At 46.4% G+C, this 21,338-nt stretch overlaps 1 protein-coding gene across 1 annotated transcript in view; it reads right to left on the bottom strand.

Moving 5' to 3' along the window:
* The window catches only part of herc1 (HECT and RLD domain containing E3 ubiquitin protein ligase family member 1), a 217,215-nt gene that overhangs the window by 137,292 nt on the left and 58,585 nt on the right, over positions 1–21,338 (bottom strand). The window contains 4 exon segments of the mRNA XM_045225293.1: positions 4,879–4,999; positions 5,230–5,344; positions 6,256–6,429; positions 11,044–11,265. Of these exon segments, the coding sequence (XP_045081228.1) occupies positions 4,879–4,999; positions 5,230–5,344; positions 6,256–6,429; positions 11,044–11,265 (632 nt within the window).

Genomic DNA, 21,338 nt, shown 5'->3' with positions numbered 1-21,338 from the left:
TTCTATATTGCAATAGTCTACACACGGCATAGAAATACAATGGATTTTAAACAGTATACTACGATTCCCAGTGTGCATTTCATCTCCCAGGGTGCAATGCTCCGCCGAGGGCTGCTGGCTGCTACTGTTAGCAAGCCCAGACCAACGCGAAGTAGTCTAAATATATTTCTGTCATAGCTAAGCTACGAGAACATTTCACATTACTTTTGGGTTGTAATCATATTATAATGCTCACATGAATCTCATGCTGAATATTTGTTCATGTCATTGTCACTCAGAAATGTAGTTGCTAGTAGAATAACATTACAACGCAAATGTCATGTGTAAAATAGTTTTTTATGTCGTTTTTGGAACTAAACCTCCCTTGCACTGCACTGCTTTGTAACACCTTTTGCTTAGTTGTTTCAGTGGGCGGGCCCTCATCATCTGCTCTGTAAGCAAAGTATTCCCATAGTTCACTTCTGTCAACAAGCTGCGGGCGTGGAAGTATTATGTTTTTATTAGAAGAAGACATGCTGTCGGCATTTTCTCTCTGGCTGTGTCAGCTGCATGCACAAGTAGACTGGCTAGCTTACTACTGCACCCTTGAGAAGACAAGTAGCCTGGCTAGCTTACTACTGCCCCCTTGAGAAGACAAGTAGCCTGGCTAGCTTACTACTGCCCCCTTGAGAAGACAAGTAGCCTGGCTAGCTTACTAGTGCCCCCTTGAGAAGACAAGTAGCCTGGCTAGCTTACTACTGCCCCCTTGAGAAGACAAGTAGCCTGGCTAGCTTACTACTGCCCCCTTGATAAGACAAGTAGCCTGGCTAGCTTACTACTGCCCCCTTGAGAAGACAAGTAGCCTGGCTAGCTTGAGAAGACAAGTAGTCTGGCTAGCTTACTAGTGCCCCCTTGAGAAGACAAGTAGCCTGGCTAGCTTACTACTGCCCCCTTGAGAAGACAAGTAGCCTGGCTAGCTTACTAGTGCCCCCTTGAGAAGACAAGTAGCCTGGCTAGCTTACTACTGCCCCTTGAGAAGACAAGTAGCCTGGCTAGCTTACTACTGCCCCCTTGAGAAGACAAGTAGCCTGGCTAGCTTACTAGTGCCCCCTTGAGAAGACAAGTAGTCTGGCTAGCTTACTAGTGCACCCTTGAGAAGACAAGTAGCCTGGCTAGCTTACTAGTGCCCCCTTGAGAAGACAAGTAGCCTGGCTAGCTTACCAGTGCCCCCTTGAGAAGACAAGTAGTCTGGCTAGCTTACTAGTGCCCCCTTGAGAAGACAAGTAGCCTGGCTAGCTTACTACTGCCCCCTTGAGAAGACAAGTAGCCTGGCTAGCTTACTAGTGCCCCCTTGAGAAGACAAGTAGTCTGGCTAGCTTACTAGTGCACCCTTGAGAAGACAAGTAGCCTGGCTAGCTTACTAGTGCCCCCTTGAGAAGACAAGTAGCCTGGCTAGCTTACTAGTGCCCCCTTGAGAAGACAAGTAGCCTGGTTAGCTTACTACTGCCCCCTTGAGAAGACAAGTAGCCTGGCTAGCTTACTACTGCCCCCTTGATAAGACAAGTAGCCTGGCTAGTTTACTACTGCCCCCTTGAGAAGACAAGTAGCCTGGCTAGCTTACTACTGCCCCCTTGAGAAGACAAGTAGCCTGGCTAGCTTGAGAAGACAAGTAGTCTGGCTAGCTTACTAGTGCCCCCTTGAGAAGACAAGTAGCCTCGCTAGCTTACTACTGCACCCTTGAGAAGACAAGTAACCTGGCTAGCTTACTACTGCCCCCTTGAGAAGACAAGTAGCCTGGCTAGCTTACTACTGCCCCCTTGAGAAGACAAGTAGCCTGGTTAGCTTACTACTGCACCCTTGAGAAGACAAGTAGCCTGGCTAGTTTACTACTGCACCCTTGAGAAGATTCAGACAAATTCCTAGACAGACTCGTTAATTTCAATCCAAATATGGCGCGAGACACATTTGACAGAAGTACCGAAATAACAAAAATCCTAGTACCGAACCATTTTCATGTTCAAGTATTGAAAAAGTGCAGAAGTTTTGGTATACTGTGCAACACTACCTGTTAACAAACAAACAATCTGATCAGGCACAGCGCCAGACACCCATAAATAAAGACCAAACAATCTGATCAGGCACAGGACAGGACACCCGTTAATAAAGATAAAACGATCAGGCACAGGACAGGACACCCATTAATAAAGACAAAACAATCTGATCGGGAACAGTGGAAGACACCCGTCAATAAAGACCAAACAATCTGATCAGGCACAGGACAACACCCCAATCTTTAAGCACCTTTATCGATCAGGCACAGGACAGGACACCCATTAATAAAGATAAAACGATCAGGCACAGGACAGGACACCCATTAATAAAGACAAAACAATCTGATCGGGAACAGTGGAAGACACCCGTCAATAAAGACCAAACAATCTGATCGGGAACAGTGGAAGTCACCCGTCAACAAACACCAACAATCTGATCAGTGCCAGGTACAGGTTTTTGTGACAAACTATCACTAGAGTGGCATGTTGCCCACTGCTAGCATACTAGTACATCCCATAGACTAACTATCACTAGAGTGGCATGTTGCACACTGCTAGCATACCAGTACATCCCATAGACTAACTATCACTAGAGTGGCATGTTGCCCACTGCTAGCATACCAGTACATCCCATAGACTAACTATCACTAGAGTGGCATGTTGCACACTGCTAGCATACCAGTACATCCCATAGACTAACTATCACTAGAGTGGCATGTTGCCCACTGCTAGCATACCAGTACATCCCATAGACTAACTATCACTAGAGTGGCATGTTGCCCACTGCTAGCATACCAGTACATCCCATAGACTAACTATCACTAGAGTGGCATGTTGCACACTGCTAGCATACCAGTACATCCCATAGACTAACTATCACTAGAGTGGCATGTTGCCCACTGCTAGCATACTAGTACATCCCATAGACTAACTATCACTAGAGTGGCATGTTGCACACTGCTAGCATCCTATTACATCCCATAGACTAACTATCACTAGAGTGGCATGTTGCACACTGCTAGCATACTAGTACATCCCATAGACTAACTATCACTAGAGTGGCATGTTGCACACTGCTAGCATACCAGTACATCCCATAGACTAACTATCACTAGAGTGGCATGTTGCACACTGCTAGCATACCAGTACATCCCATAGACTAACTATCACTAGAGTGGCATGTTGCCCACTGCTAGCATACTAGTACATCCCATAGACTAACTATCACTAGAGTGGCATGTTGCACACTGCTAGCATACCAGTACATCCCATAGACTAACTATCACTAGAGTGGCATGTTGCACACTGCTAGCATACCAGTACATCCCATAGACTAACTATCACTAGAGTGGCATGTTGCCCACTGCTAGCATACTAGTGCATCCCATAGACTAACTATCACTAGAGTGGCATGTTGCACACTGCTAGCATACCAGTACATCCCATAGACTAACTATCACTAGAGTGGCATGTTGCACACTGCTAGCATACCAGTACATCCCATAGACTAACTATCACTAGAGTGGCATGTTGCCCACTGCTAGCATACTAGTACATCCCATAGACTAACTATCACTAGAGTGGCATGTTGCCCACTGCTAGCATACCAGTACATCCCATAGACTAACTATCACTAGAGTGGCATGTTGCACACTGCTAGCATACCAGTACATCCCATAGACTAACTATCACTAGAGTGGCATGTTGCACACTGCTAGCATACCAGTACATCCCATAGACTAACTATCACTAGAGTGGCATGTTGCACACTGCTAGCATACCAGTACATCCCATAGACTAACTATCAATAGAGTGGCATGTTGCACACTGCTAGCATACTAGTACATCCCATAGACTAACTATCACTAGAGTGGGATGTTGCACACTGCTAGCATACTAGTACATCCCATAGACTAACTATCACTAGAGTGGCATGTTGCACACTGCTAGCATACTAGTACATCCCATAGACTAACTATCACTAGAGTGGCATGTTGCACACTGCTAGCATCCTAGTACATCCCATAGACTAACTATCACTAGAGTGGCATGTTGCACACTGCTAGCATACTAGTACATCCCATAGACTAACTATCACTAGAGTGGCATGTTGCCCACTGCTAGCATACTAGTACATCCCATAGACTAACTATCACTAGAGTGGCATGTTGCCCACTGCTAGCATACTAGTACATCCCATAGACTAACTATCACTAGAGTGGCATGTTGCCCACTGCTAGCATACTAGTACATCCCATAGACTAACTATCACTAGAGTGGCATGTTGCACACTGCTAGCATACTAGTACATCCCATAGACTAACTATCACTAGAGTGGCATGTTGCCCACTGCTAGCATACTAGTACATCCCATAGACTAACTATCACTAGAGTGGCATGTTGCCCACTGCTAGCATACTAGTACATCCCATAGACTAACTATCACTAGAGTGGCATGTTGCCCACTGCTAGCATACTAGTACATCCCATAGACTTTTAGTAATTGTGCTAACGCTACAAACACCTCTAACTTCCTTCATACTGGATGCAGAGACATAAAAATGGTATCCACAAGTTCATCTGACTCTGGGGAAGTAGAAAGATCCTGAAGTATCCCTTTAAATGGAAATGAGGCCTGAGGTAGAGGTCAAAGGACTTAATTATGAAACGCACCAGTGGACCAGTTACTGAAGTGTCTCTAGTCTGTAGGGAGCTAGGGGTTGATTTGGAATAAGGTAGCAGACCCTTGAGGTGGGAGTGAAAGGACGTTTTATGGATCAGTGGACCAAGGACTTTATTATTAAAATGACCAGTGGACCAGTTACCGAAGAAGGACCGGGTAACTTACCCTCCTCTCCCGGGAAGACGAGCGTGTCTGGATGAGTTCCATGTTCTTGCAGGCCAGCAGACGGTTCCTGACTTTGTAGACACTACGGTACACCTCAGCCAGCGTCTTACAAGGCTGGTACCTGGTGGAAACACATACAGAGACACACTGACCGGTGAACCAAGCAGGCCACTTGAAATAGACAAGGCGTGTGCACCAGCATAGGCCTGTACGCTACAAAATAAAGCATGTGGCAAATGGCACCTTATAGGATGCCAGAGCCCTACTGGCCCTTGTCAAACGTAGTGCACTATATAGGGAACAGGGTGCCATTTGGAAGGCAGAACCATGATGAGTGTGTAGTAGGATTACCTGCCCTCTCCACAGGCTTGACCCAGCAGGCCGGTATGCTTCAGTAGAGCAGCCAGGACAAACCTGGACACTGTGTCCAATAAGGTCTCATTACAGAGAGAGGCATTGTCCCAGTCTGGGAACCCAAGACAAATACATGGATATCACTACATATTACAGAAGGAATAACCCCAAGACAAATACATGGATATCACTACATATTACAGAAGGAATACTTTGGTTATTCTACAGTACATTGTCATGAAAGAAAGATGGACACCTACACACTGTTGATGCTCCGTTGCACTGAAGGAACGGAAAAAAACTGAATGCACTGAATACACTGTGGGAGCATTCAACATAGAGCGGGCATCACTCAATAAACTGAATACACTGTGGGAGCATTCAACATAGAGCGGGCATCACTCAATAAACTGAATACACTGTGGGAGCTTTTAGAGAGCGGGCATCACTCAATAAACTGAATACACTGTGGGAGCTTTCAGAGAGTGGGCATCACTCAATAAACTGAATACACTGTGGGAGCATTCAGAGAGTGGGCATCACTCAATAAACTGAATACACTGTGGGAGCATTCAACATAGAGCGGGCATCACTCAATAAACTGAATACACTGTGGGAGCTTTTAGAGAGCGGGCATCACTCAATAAACTGAATACACTGTGGGAGCTTTCAGAGAGTGGGCATCACTCAATAAACTGAATACACTGTGGGAGCTTTCAGAGAGGGGGCATCACTCAATAAACTGAATACACTGTGGGAGCTTTCAGAGAGTGGGCATCACTCAATAAACTGAATACACTGTGGGAGCTTTCAGAGAGTGGGCATCACTCAATAAACTGAATACACTGTGGGAGCTTTCAGAGAGTGGGCATCTTTCTTTCTTTCATTACTTTTTATTGAACCTTTCATCTGGAAGTAACTGGATGTGCGTACACTTCTTGTGAACCATTCTACTATTGTTATACAATCCACCCCATTTCTGTAATGTATTATTGTTCATCCGGATGTTTTCCCCTCCTGTACCTTTGCTGGTGGCATAGTCCTGCATGTTGCTCCAGAGACTGTTGATGGGTTCTTTAGTGGAGCCCAGGGTCAGCTCTACTAGGATGCTCATGTCTGCTCTCAGAGTGCAGTCAAATGGTTCCTTCTCCTCGGTCCCTGATAGGGCCACTTCCAACAGCCAGCTGATAAAGTTCTCTAAAAGGCACGTAGAAACACAATACAGGCCATCGTTGGCAACAAATCACAAACAAACAGATCAGAACGAAAAGAAATCAGATAGGATCACTTCCAACAGCCAGCTGATGCAGTCATCTAGAGGCAGGTCATATTACATCATTATATTCAAATGAAATAGTATTAGGCTATTATTTTCAGTGTATTACACATGGTGTTAACAAACGCTAGGTATTATATGTCAACAAATCACACAACGAACACAAGCTGTTATAAGGAAAATACCCATGTTGAATTGTTCCCTATTGACAGGGCATTATGAAGTTCAACACTGATTAAATACTGTCTCTATACCAGCGTTGCCCAACCCTGTTCCTGGAGAGCTACTCTCCTGTAGGTTTTAACTCCAACCCCAGGTGTTAACTAACCTGATTCATCTTATCAACCTGCTAATTATTAGAATCATGTGTGCTAGATTAGGGTTGGAGCGAAAACCTACAGGAAGGTAGCTCTCCAGGAACAGGGTTGGAGTTAAAACCTACAGGAGGGTAGCTCTCCAGGAACAGGGTTGGAGTTAAAACATACAGGAGGGTAGCTCTCCAGGAACAGGGTTGGAGTGAAAACCTACAGGAAGGTAGCTCTCCAGGAACAGGGTTGGAGTGAAAACCTACAGGAAGGTAGCTCTCCAGGAACAGGGTTGGAGTGAAAACCTACAGGAAGGTAGCTCTCCAGGAACAGGGTTGGAGCAAAAACCTACAGGAAGGTAGCTCTCCAGGAACAGGTTTGGAGCAAAAACCTACAGGAAGGTATCTCTCCAGGAACAGGGTTGGAGTTAAAACCTACAGGAAGGTAGCTCTCCAGGAACAGGGTTGGAGCAAAAACCTACAGGAAGGTAGCTCTCCAGGAACAGGGTTGGAGTGAAAACCTACAGGAAGGTAGCTCTCCAGGAACAGGGTTGGAGTGAAAACCTACAGGAAGGTAGCTCTCCAGGAACAGGGTTGGAGTGAAAACCTACAGGAAGGTAGCTCTCCAGGAACAGGGTTGGAGTTAAAACCTACAGGAAGGTAGCTCTCCAGGAACAGGGTTGGGCAGTCCTGCTCTATACTGTCTCTAAACCTGAATGAGGGATGCAAGTCTCAAATCAAATACAGTGCACAATGCTGACATGACCAAGAGGTTTGTGGGTAACAGTGCTCGTTAACCAACTTGGACCACCTCTTCCATCTCTCTCAGACTAAGCACCAGTACATACAGAGTGGACACATGCTCTTTCCATGACATAGACCAGGGCTCTCCAACCCTGTTCCTGGAGAGCTACCGTCCTGTAGGTTTTCTCTCCAACCCTGTTCCTGGAGAGCTACCGTCCTGTAGGTTTTCACTCCAACCCTGTTCCTGGAGAGCTACCTTCCTGTAGGTTTTCACTCCAACCCTGTTCCTGGAGAGCTACCGTCCTGTAGGTTTTCACTCCAACCCTAATCTAGCCGCACCTGATTCTAATAATTAGCTGGATGATAAACTGAAATCCGGTTAGTTACAACTGGGGTTTGAGTGAAAACATACAGGAGGGTAGCCCTCCAGGAACAGGGTTGGAGACCCCTGACATAGACTGACCAGGTGAATCCAGGTGAAAGCCATGAGCCCTTATTGATGTCACTTGTTAAATCCACTTCAATCAGTGTAGATGAAGGGGAGAACACAGGTTAAAGAAGGATTTTTAAGCCTCGAGACAATTGAGACATGGATTGTGTATGTGTGCCATTCAGAGGGCAAATGGCCAAGACAAAATATTTAAGTGCCTTTGAATGGGGTATGGTAGTAGGTGCCAGGCGCACCGGTTTGAGTGTGTCAAGAACTGCAACGCTGCTGTTTTGTTTTTTTTACACTCAACAGTTTCCAGTGTGTATCAAGAATGGTCCCACCACCCAAAGGACATCCAGCCAACTTGACACAACTGTGGGAAGCATTGGAGTCAACATGGGTCAGCATCCTTGTGGAACGCTTTCGACACCTTGTAGAGTCCATGTCCCGACGAATTGAGGCTGTTCCGAGGGCAAAAGGGGGTGGAACTCAATGTTTTGTCCACTCAGTGTATGTGGGTAAAGATGGTGATCAATAACCAACCTGGACCACCTCAGTCTCTCTCAGACCAAGCAGCAGTCTCTATTGATATGACAGTGAGTTGAATATTGACTTCATACTTAGCTGAGGGGATGTTCAGTAACCTTAGCAGAAACCATCCATAATATTGCATTTATCTCCATTAAGTAACCTTAGCAGAAACCATCCATAATATTGCATTTATCTCCATTAAGTAACCTTAGCAGAAACCATCCATAATATTGCATTTAGACTACAGGTCAAACGTTTTAGAACACCTACTCATTCAAGGGTTTTTCTTTATTTGTACTATTTTCTACATTGTAGAATAATAGTGAAGACATCAAAACTGTGAAATAACACATATGGAGTCATGTAGTAACCAAAAAAGTGTTAAACAAATGAAAATAGAATTGAGATTCTTCAAAGTAGCCACCCTTGATGACAGCTTTGCACAATCTTGGCATTCTCTCAACCAGCTTCATGAGGTAGTCACCTGGAATGCATTTCAATTAACAGGTGTGCCTTCTTAAAAGTTAATTTGTGGAATTTCTTTCCTTCTTAATGCCTTTGAGCCAATCAGTTGTGTTGTGACAAGGTGTGTATGTGTGTGTGTGTGGGGGGGGTATACGGAAGATAGCCCTATTTGGTAAAAGACCAAGTCCATATTATGGCAAGAACAGCTCAAATAAGCAAAGAGAAACGACAGTCCATCATTAATTTAAGACATGAAGGTCAGTCAATCTGGAACATTTCGAGAACTTTGAAAGTTTCTTCAAGTGCATTCGCAAAAACCATCAAGCGCTACGATGAAACTGGCTCTCATGAGGACCGCCACAGGAATGGAAGACCCAGAGTTACCTCTGATGCAGATAAGTACATTAGAGTTACCAGCCTCAGAAATTGCAGCCCAAATAAATGCTTCACAGAGTTCAAGTAACAGACACATCTCAACATCAACTGTTCAGAGGAGACTGTGTGAATCAGGCCTTCATGGTCGAATTGTTGCAAAGAAACCACTACTAAAGGACACCAATAAGAAGGAGAGACTTGCTTGGGCCAAGAAACACAAGCAATGGACATTAGACCGGTGGAAATGTGTCCTTTGGTCTAGAGTCCAAATTGGAGATTTTTGGTTCCAACCGCAGTGTCTTTGTGAGACGCGGTGTGGGTGAACGGATGATCTCCGCATGTGTATTTCCCACCGTAAAGCATGGAAGAGGAGGTGTTATGGTGTGGGGGTGCTTTGCTGGTGACACAGTCTGTGATTTATTTAGAATTCAAGGCACACTTAACTAGCATGGCTGCCACAGCATTCTGCAGTGATACGCCATCCCATCTGGTTTGGGCTTAGTGGGACTATCATTTGTTTTTCAACAGGACAATGACCCAACACACCTCCAGGCTGTGTAAGGGCTATTTGACCAAGGAGAGTGATGGAGTGCTGCATCAGATGACCTGGCCTCCACAATCCCCCGACCTCAACCAAATTGAGATGGTTTGGGATGAGTCAGACCGCAGAGTGAAGGAAAAGCAGCCAACAAGTGCTCAGCATATGTGGGTACTCCTTCAAGACGGTTGGCAAAGCATTCCAGGTGAAGCTGGTTGAGAGAATGCCAAGAGTGTGCAAGGCTGTCATCAAGGCAAAGGGTGGCTATTTGAAGAATCTCAAATCTATTTTAATTTGTTTAACACTTTTTTGGTTACTACATGATTCCATATGCGTTATTTCTTAGTTTTGATGTATTCACTATTATTCTACAATGTAGAAAATTGTAAAAATAAAGAAAAACCCTTGAACGAGTAGGTGTTCTAAAACGTTTAACCGGTAGTGTATCTCCATTAAGTTGACACACCGAGCTGAGGGATATTTTGTAACCTTCCTAGCTGTGGTTATAATGTCCCTATAAAATATCTACACTAACTACACTATCAATACACTAACTACGCTATCTACGCTAACTATGCTATCTACACTAACTACACTATCTACGCTAACTACACTATCTACGCTAACTATGCTAACTACGCTAACTACGCTAACTACGCTATCTACACTAACTACGCTATCTACACTAACTATGCTATCTACACTAACTACACTATCTACGCTAACTATGCTATCTACACTAACTACACTATCTACGCTAACTACACTATCTACGCTAACTACGCTAACTATGCTAACTACGCTATCTACGCTAACTATGATATCTACACTAACTACACTATCTACGCTAACTACACTATCTACGCTAACTACGCTAACTATGCTAACTACGCTAACTACGCTATCTACACTAACTACGCTATCTACACTAACTACGCTATCTACACTAACTACGCTATCTACGCTAACTACGCTATCTACACTAACTACACTATCTACGCTATCTACACTAACTACACTATCTACGCTAACTACGCTAATTATGCTAACTACGCTAACTACACTAACTACGCTATCTACACTATCTACGCTAACTACGTTATCTACGCTATCTACACTATCTACACTAACTATGCTATGTTTCATACCTAGTTGAGGGATGTCCATCTCCAGTCCGTTGCTGAACAAGGGGGTTTTGAGCCAGTAGCCTGTGTCCTGCTCCTCCAGAGAGGTGGGTGCTCCCTGCAGCATGCCCCCCAGGCAGCGGCCCACCAGCAGGGCGGCAGTACGCTCCAGATCCACCAGCCACACCCAGGACTGGGCCGGCTGGGCCAGGGGCTGCCCTGCAGGGTCCACAAAGTCTGGGGCTCCTGGAGACACAGAGGAAAGTGGGGGGGGGGTTCAGACATTCTGTTAGTCGACAGCAGAGGTATGTGATGAAGCTAATAGTACGTTCAACATTGATCATTACAATCTATGGATAAGGGAGTACAATGTACAACCATATAAATAATTATCTCTAATAATGATCTATCTCCTCACCATGTAGACACCACTACAGCTCTATCTCCTCACCATGTAGAGGCCACTACAGCTCTATCTCTATCTCCTCACCATGTAGACACCACTACAGCTCTATCTCCTCACCATGTAGACACCACTACAGCTCTATCTCCTCACCATGTAGACACCACTACAGCTCTATCTCCTCACCATGTAGACACCACTACAGCTCTATCTCCTCACCATGTAGACACCACTACAGCTCTATCTCTATCTCCTCACCATGTAGACACCACTACAGCTCTATCTCTATCTCCTCACCATGTAGACACCACTACAGCTCTATCTCCTCACCATGTAGACACCACTACAGCTCTATCTCTATCTCCTCACCATGTAGAGGCCACTACAGCTCTATCTCTATCTCCTCACCATGTAGACACCACTACAGCTCTATCTCCTCACCATGTAGACACCACTACAGCTCTATCTCCTCACCATGTAGACACCACTACAGCTCTATCTCCTCACCATGTAGACACCACTACAGCTCTATCTCTATCTCCTCACCATGTAGAGGCCACTACAGCTCTATCTCCTCACCATGTAGACACCACTACAGCTCTATCTCCTCACCATGTAGACACCACTACAGCTCTATCTCCTCACCATGTAGACACCACTACAGCTCTATCTCCTCACCATGTAGACACCACTACAGCTCTATCTCTATCTCCTCACCATGTAGACACCACTACAGCTCTATCTCCATCTCCTCACCATGTAGACACCACTACAGCTCTATCTCCATCTCCTCACCGTGTAGAGGCCACTACAGCTCTATCTCCTCACCATGTAGACACCACTACAGCTCTATCTCCTCACCATGTAGACACCACTACAGCTCTATCTCTATCTCCTCACCATGTAGACACCACTACAGCTCTATCTCTATCTCCTCACCATGTAGACACCACTACAGCTCTATCTCCTCACCATGTAGAGGCCACTACAGCTCTATCTCCTCACCATGTAGACACCACTACAGCTCTATCTCCTCACCATGTAGACACCACTACAGCTCTATCTCTATCTCCTCACCATGTAGAGGCCACTACAGCTCTATCTCCTCACCATGTAGACACCACTACAGCTCTATCTCCTCACCATGTAGACACCACTACAGCTCTATCTCCTCACCATGTAGACACCACTACAGCTCTATCTCTATCTCCTCACCGTGTAGAGGCCACTACAGCTCTATCTCCTCACCATGTAGACACCACTACAGCTCTATCTCTATCTCCTCACCGTGTAGACACCACTACAGCTCTATCTCCATCTCCTCACCATGTAGACACCACTACAGCTCTATCTCCTCACTGTGTAGACACCACTACAGCTCTATCTCTATCTCCTCACCGTGTAGACACCACTACAGCTCTATCTCTATCTCCTCACCGTGTAGACACCACTACAGCTCCATCTCCTCACCATGTAGACACCACTGCAGCTCTATCTCTATCTCCTCACCATGTAGACACCACTACAGCTCTTTCTCTATCTCCTCACCATGTAGACACCACTACAGCTCTATCTCCTCACCATGTAGAGGCCACTACAGCTCTATCTCCATCTCCTCACCATGTAGACACCACTACAGCTCTTTCTCTATCTCCTCACCATGTAGACACCACTACAGCTCTATCTCCTCACCATGTAGAGGCCACTTCAGCTCTATCTCCTCACCATGTAGACACCACTACAGCTCTATCTCTATCTCCTCACCATGTAGACACCACTACAGCTCTATCTCCTCACCATGTAGACACCACTACAGCTCTATCTCTATCTCCTCACCATGTAGACACCACTACAGCTCTATCTCCTCACCATGTAGAGGCCACTTCAGCTCTATCTCCTCACCATGTAGACACCACTACAGCTCTTTCTCTATCTCCTCACCATGTAGACACCACTACAGCTCTATCTCCTCACCATGTAGAGACCACTTCAGCTCTATCTCCTCACCATGTAGACACCACTACAGCTCTATCTCTATCTCCTCACCGTGTAGACACCACTACAGCTCTATCTCCATCTCCTCACCATGTAGACACCACTTCAGCTCTATCTCCTCACCATGTAGACACCACTACAGCTCTATCTCTATCTCCTCACCATGTAGACACCACTACAGCTCTATCTCCTCACAATGTAGACACCACTACAGCTCTATCTCCATCTCCTCACCATGTAGACACCACTACAGCTCTATCTCTATCTCCTCACCATGTAGACACCACTACAGCTCTATCTCTATCTCCTCACCATGTAGACACCACTACAGCTCTATCTCTATCTCCTCACCATGTAGACACCACTACAGCTCTATCTCCTCACCATGTAGACACCACTACAGCTCTATCTCCTCACCATGTAAACACCACTACTGCTCTATCTCCTCACCGTGTAGACACCACTACAGCTCTATCGCTATCTCCTCACCATGTAGAGGCCACTACAGCTCTATCTCTATCTCCTCACCATGTAAACACCACTACTGCTCTATCTCCTCACCATGTAAACACCACTACAGCTCTATCTCCTCACCATGTAAACACCACTACAGCTCTATCTCCTCACCATGTAAACACCACTACAGCTCTATCTCTATCTCCTCACCATGTGGAGGCCACTACAGCTCTCTCTCTATCTCCTCACCATGTAAACACCACTACTGCTCTATCTCCTCACCATGTAAACACCACTACAGCTCTATCTCTATCTCCTCACCGTGTAGACACCACTACAGCTCTATCTATATCTCCTCACCATGTAAACACCACTACTGCTCTATCTCCTCACCATGTAAACACCACTACAGCTCTATCTCTATCTCCTCACCATGTAGAGGCCACTACAGCTCTATCTCCTCACCATGTAGACACCACTACAGCTCTATCTCCTCACCATGTAAACACCACTACAGCTCTATCTCTATCTCCTCACCATGTAGAGGCCACTACAGCTCTATCTCCTCACCATGTAGACACCACTACAGCTCTATCTCCTCACCATGTAAACACCACTACAGCTCTATCTCTATCTCCTCACCATGTAGACACCACTACAGCTCTATCTCTATCTCCTCACCGTGTAGAGGCCACTGCAGCTCTATCTCTATCTCCTCACCATGTAGACACCACTACAGCTCTATCTCCTCACCATGTAGACACCACTACAGCTCTATCTCCTCACCATGTAGACACCACTACAGCTCTATCTCCTCACCATGTAGACACCACTACAGCTCTATCTCCTCACCATGTAGACACCACTACAGCTCTATCTCTATCTCCTCACCGTGTAGACACCACTACAGCTCTATCTCTATCTCCTCACCATGTAGACACCACTACAGCTCTATCTCCTCACCATGTAGACACCACTACAGCTCTATCTCCTCACCATGTAGACACCACTACAGCTCCATCTCCTCACCGTGTAGAGGCCACTACAGCTCTATCTCCTCACCATGTAGACACCACTACAGCTCTATCTCTATCTCCTCACCATGTAGACACCACTACAGCTCTATCTCCTCACCATGTAGACACCACTACAGCTCTATCTCTATCTCCTCACCATGTAGACACCACTACAGCTCTATCTCCTCACCATGTAGACACCACTACAGCTCTATCTCCTCACCATGTAGACACCACTACAGCTCTATCTCTATCTCCTCACCATGTAGAGGCCACTACAGCTCTATCTCCTCACCATGTAGACACCACTACAGCTCTATCTCCTCACCATGTAGACACCACTACAGCTCTATCTCCTCACCATGTAGACACCACTACAGCTCTATCTCTATCTCCTCACCATGTAGAGGCCACTACAGCTCTATCTCTATCTCCTCACCATGTAGACACCACTACAGCTCTATCTCCTCACCGTGTAGACACCACTACAGCTCTATCGCTATCTCCTCACCATGTAGAGGCCACTACAGCTCTATCTCTATCTCCTCACCATGTAGACACCACTACAGCTCTATCTCTATCTCCTCACCATGTAGACACCACTACAGCTCTATCTCCTCACCATGTAGACACCACTACAGCTCTATCTTTATCTCCTCACCATGTAGACACCACTACAGCTCTATCTCCTCACCGTGTAGAGGCCACTACAGCTCTATCTCCTCACCATGTAGACACCACTACAGCTCTATCTCCTCACCATGTAGACACCACTACAGCTCTATCTCTATCTCCTCACCGTGTAGACACCACTACAGCTCTATCTCTATCTCCTCACCATGTAGACACCACTACAGCTCTATCTCCTCACCGTGTAGACACCACTACAGCTCTATCGCTATCTCCTCACCATGTAGAGGCCACTACAGCTCTATCTCTATCTCCTCACCATGTAGACACCACTACAGCTCTATCTCTATCTCCTCACCATGTAGACACCACTACAGCTCTATCTCCTCACCATGTAAACACCACTACTGCTCTATCTCCTCACCGTGTAGACACCACTACAGCTCTATCGCTATCTCCTCACCATGTAGAGGCCACTACAGCTCTATCTCTATCTCCTCACCATGTAGACACCACTACAGCTCTATCTCCTCACCATGTAGACACCACTACAGCTCTATCTCTATCTCCTCACCATGTAGACACCACTACAGCTCTATCTCTATCTCCTCACCATGTAGACACCACTACAGCTCTCTCAGAACCACAGCTCTATCTCCTCACCATGTAGACACCACTACAGCTCTATCTCTATCTCCTCACCATGTAGACACCACTACAGCTCTATCTCCTCACCATGTAGACACCACTACAGCTCTATCTCTATCTCCTCACCATGTAGAGGCCACTACAGCTCTATCTCCTCACCATGTAGACACCACTACAGCTCTATCTCCTCACCATGTAGACACCACTACAGCTCTATCTCCATCTCCTCACCATGTAGACACCACTACAGCTCTATCTCCTCACCATGTAGAGGCCACTACAGCTCTATCTCCTCACCATGTAGACACCACTACAGCTCTATCTCCATCTCCTCACCATGTAGACACCACTACAGCTCTATCTCTATCTCCTCACCATGTAGACACCACTACAGCTCTATCTCCTCACCATGTAGACACCACTACAGCTCTATCTCCATCTCCTCACCATGTAGAGGCCACTACAGCTCTATCTCCTCACCATGTAGACACCACTACAGCTCTATCTCCATCTCCTCACCATGTAGACACCACTACAGCTCTATCTCTATCTCCTCACCATGTAGACACCACTACAGCTCTATCTCCTCACCATGTAGACACCACTACAGCTCTATCTCCTCACCATGTAGACACCACTACAGCTCTATCTCCTCACCATGTAGACACCACTACAGCTCTATCTCCATCTCCTCACCATGTAGACACCACTACAGCTCTATCTCTATCTCCTCACCATGTAGACACCACTACAGCTCTATCTCTATCTCCTCACCATGTAGACACCACTACAGCTCTATCTCTATCTCCTCACCATGTAGACACCACTACAGCTCTATCTCCATCTCCTCACCATGTAGACACCACTACAGCTCTATCTCCTCACCATGTAGACACCACTACAGCTCTATCTCCTCACCATGTAGAGGCCACTACAGCTCTATCTCCATCTCCTCACCATGTAGACACCACTACAGCTCTATCTCTATCTCCTCACCATGTAGACACCACTACAGCTCTATCTCTATCTCCTCACCATGTAGACACCACTACAGCTCTATCTCTATCTCCTCACCATGTAGACACCACTACAGCTCTATCTCCTCACCATGTAGACACCACTACAGCTCTATCTCCTCACCATGTAGACACCACTACAGCTCTATCTCCTCACCATGTAGACACCACTACAGCTCTATCTCCTCACCATGTAGACACCACTACAGCTCTATCTCCTCACCATGTAGACACCACTACAGCTCTATCTCCTCACCATGTAGACACCACTACAGCTCTATCTCTATCTCCTCACCATGTAGACACCACTACAGCTCTATCTCCTCACCATGTAGACACCACTACAGCTCTATCTCCTCACCATGTAGACACCACTACAGCTCTATCTCCTCACCATGTAGAGGCCACTACAGCTCTATCTCCTCACCATGTAGACACCACTACAGCTCTATCTCTATCTCCTCACCATGTAGACACCACTACAGCTCTATCTCCATCTCCTCACCATGTAGACGCCACTACAGCTCTATCTCCATCTCCTCACCATGTAGACACCACTACAGCTCTATCTCCTCACCATGTAGACACCACTACAGCTCTATCTCCTCACCATGTAGACACCACTACAGCTCTATCTCTATCTCCTCACCATGTAGACACCACTACAGCTCTATCTCTATCTCCTCACCATGTAGACACCACTACAGCTCTATCTCTATCTCCTCACCATGTAGACACCACTACAGCTCTATCTCTATCTCCTCACCATGTAGACACCACTACAGCTCTATCTCCATCTCCTCACCGTGTAGACACCACTACAGCTCTATCTCCTCACCATGTAGACACCACTACAGCTCTATCTCCTCACCATGTAGAGGCCACTACAGCTCTATCTCTATCTCCTCACCATGTAGACACCACTACAGCTCTATCTCTATCTCCTCACCATGTAGACACCACTACAGCTCTATCTCTATCTCCTCACCATGTAGACACCACTACAGCTCTATCTCCTCACCATGTAGACACCACTACAGCTCTATCTCCTCACCATGTAGACACCACTACAGCTCTATCTCCCTCACCATGTAGACACCACTACAGCTCTATCTCCTCACCATGTAGACACCACTACAGCTCTATCTCCTCACCATGTAGACACCACTACAGCTCTATCTCCTCACCATGTAGACACCACTACAGCTCTATCTCTATCTCCTCACCATGTAGACACCACTACAGCTCTATCTCCTCACCATGTAGACACCACTACAGCTCTATCTCCTCACCATGTAGACACCACTACAGCTCTATCTCCTCACCATGTAGAGGCCACTACAGCTCTATCTCCTCACCATGTAGACACCACTACAGCTCTATCTCCTCACCATGTAGACACCACTACAGCTCTATCTCTATCTCCTCACCATGTAGACACCACTACAGCTCTATCTCTATCTCCTCACCATGTAGACACCACTACAGCTCTATCTCCTCACCATGTAGACACCACTACAGCTCTATCTCCTCACCATGTAGACACCACTACAGCTCTATCTCCTCACCATGTAGACACCACTACAGCTCTATCTCCTCACCATGTAGACACCACTACAGCTCTATCTCCCTCACCATGTAGACACCACTACAGCTCTATCTCCTCACCATGTAGACACCACTACAGCTCTATCTCTATCTCCTCACCATGTAGACACCACTACAGCTCTATCTCCTCTCTCACCATGTAGACACCACTACAGCTCTATCTCCTCACCATGTAGACACCACTACAGCTCTATCTCCTCACCATGTAGAGGCCACTACAGCTCTATCTCCTCACCATGTAGACACCACTACAGCTCTATCTCCTCACCATGTAGACACCACTACAGCTCTATCTCCATCTCCTCACCATGTAGAGGCCACTACAGCTCTATCTCCATCTCCTCACCATGTAGACACCACTACAGCTCTATCTCCTCACCATGTAGACACCACTACAGCTCTATCTCCCTCACCATGTAGACACCACTACAGCTCTATCTCCCTCACCATGTAGAGGCCACTACAGCTCTATCTCCATCTCCTCACCATGTAGACACCACTACAGCTCTATCTCCTCACCATGTAGACACCACTACAGCTCTATCTCCTCACCATGTAGACACCACTACAGCTCTATCTCCATCTCCTCACCATGTAGAGGCCACTACAGCTCTATCTCCATCTCCTCACCATGTAGACACCACTACAGCTCTATCTCCTCACCATGTAGACACCACTACAGCTCTATCTCCTCACCATGTAGACACCACTACAGCTCTATCTCCTCACCATGTAGACACCACTACAGCTCTATCTCCATCTCCTCACCATGTAGACACCACTACAGCTCTATCTCCTCACCATGTAGACACCACTACAGCTCTATCTCCTCACCATGTAGAGGCCACTACAGCTCTATCTCCTCACCATGTAGACACCACTACAGCTCTATCTCTATCTCCTCACCATGTAGACACCACTACAGCTCTATCTCCTCACCATGTAGACACCACTACAGCTCTATCTCCTCACCATGTAGACACCACTACAGCTCTATCTCCTCACCATGTAGACACCACTACAGCTCTATCTCTATCTCCTCACCATGTAGACACCACTACAGCTCTATCTCCTCACCGTGTAGACACCACTACAGCTCTATCTCCTCACCATGTAGACACCACTACAGCTCTATCTCCTCACCATGTAGACACCACTACAGCTCTATCTCTATCTCCTCACCATGTAGACACCACTACAGCTCTATCTCTATCTCCTCACCATGTAGACACCACTACAGCTCTATCTCCTCACCATGTAGACACCACTACAGCTCTATCTCTATCTCCTCACCATGTAGACACCACTACAGCTCTATCTCCTCACCATGTAGACACCACTACAGCTCTATCTCCTCACCATGTAGACACCACTACAGCTCTATCTCCTCACCATGTAGACACCACTACAGCTCTATCTCTATCTCCTCACCATGTAGACACCACTACAGCTCTATCTCTATCTCCTCACCATGTAGACACCACTACAGCTCTATCTCCTCACCATGTAGACACCACTACAGCTCTATCTCTATCTCCTCACCATGTAGACACCACTACAGCTCTATCTCCTCACCATGTAGACACCACTACAGCTCTATCTCCTCACCATGTAGACACCACTACAGCTCTATCTCCTCACCATGTAGACACCACTACAGCTCTATCTCTATCTCCTCACCATGTAGACACCACTACAGCTCTATCTCTATCTCCTCACCATGTAGACACCACTACAGCTCTATCTCCTCACCATGTAGACACCACTACAGCTCTATCTCCTCACCATGTAGACACCACTACAGCTCTATCTCTCTCCTCACCATGTAGACACCACTACAGCTCTATCTCTCCTCACCATGTAGACACCACTACAGCTCTATCTCCTCACCATGTAGACACCACTACAGCTCTATCTCTCTCCTCACCATGTAGACACCACTACAGCTCTATCTCTATCTCCTCACCATGTAGACACCACTACAGCTCTATCTCTACCTCACCATGTAGACGCCACTACAGCTCTATCTCTATCTCCTCACCATGTAGACACCACTACAGCTCTATCTCCTCACCATGTAGACACCACTACAGCTCTATCTCTTCTCACCATGTAGACGCCACTACAGCTCTATCTCCTCACCATGTAGACACCACTACAGCTCTATCTCTCTCCTCACCATGTAGACACCACTACAGCTCTATCTCTATCTCCTCACCATGTAGACACCACTACAGCTCTATCTCCTCACCATGTAGACACCACTACAGCTCTATCTCCATCCTCACCATGTAGACACCACTACAGCTCTATCTCCTCACCATGTAGACACCACTACAGCTCTATCTCCTCACCATGTAGACACCACTACAGCTCTATCTCCTCACCATGTAGACACCACTACAGCTCTATCTCTATCTCCTCACCATGTAGACACCACTACAGCTCTATCTCTCCCTCACCATGTAGACACCACTACAGCTCTATCTCCTCACCATGTAGACACCACTACAGCTCTATCTCCTCACCATGTAGACACCACTACAG

Source organism: Coregonus clupeaformis, chromosome 15 (assembly GCF_020615455.1).
Source record: "Coregonus clupeaformis isolate EN_2021a chromosome 15, ASM2061545v1, whole genome shotgun sequence".
NCBI lineage: Eukaryota > Metazoa > Chordata > Actinopteri > Salmoniformes > Salmonidae > Coregonus > Coregonus clupeaformis.
Note: the sequence above shows the minus strand (reverse complement) of the source record. Positions and strands in the feature narration are given on the sequence as shown.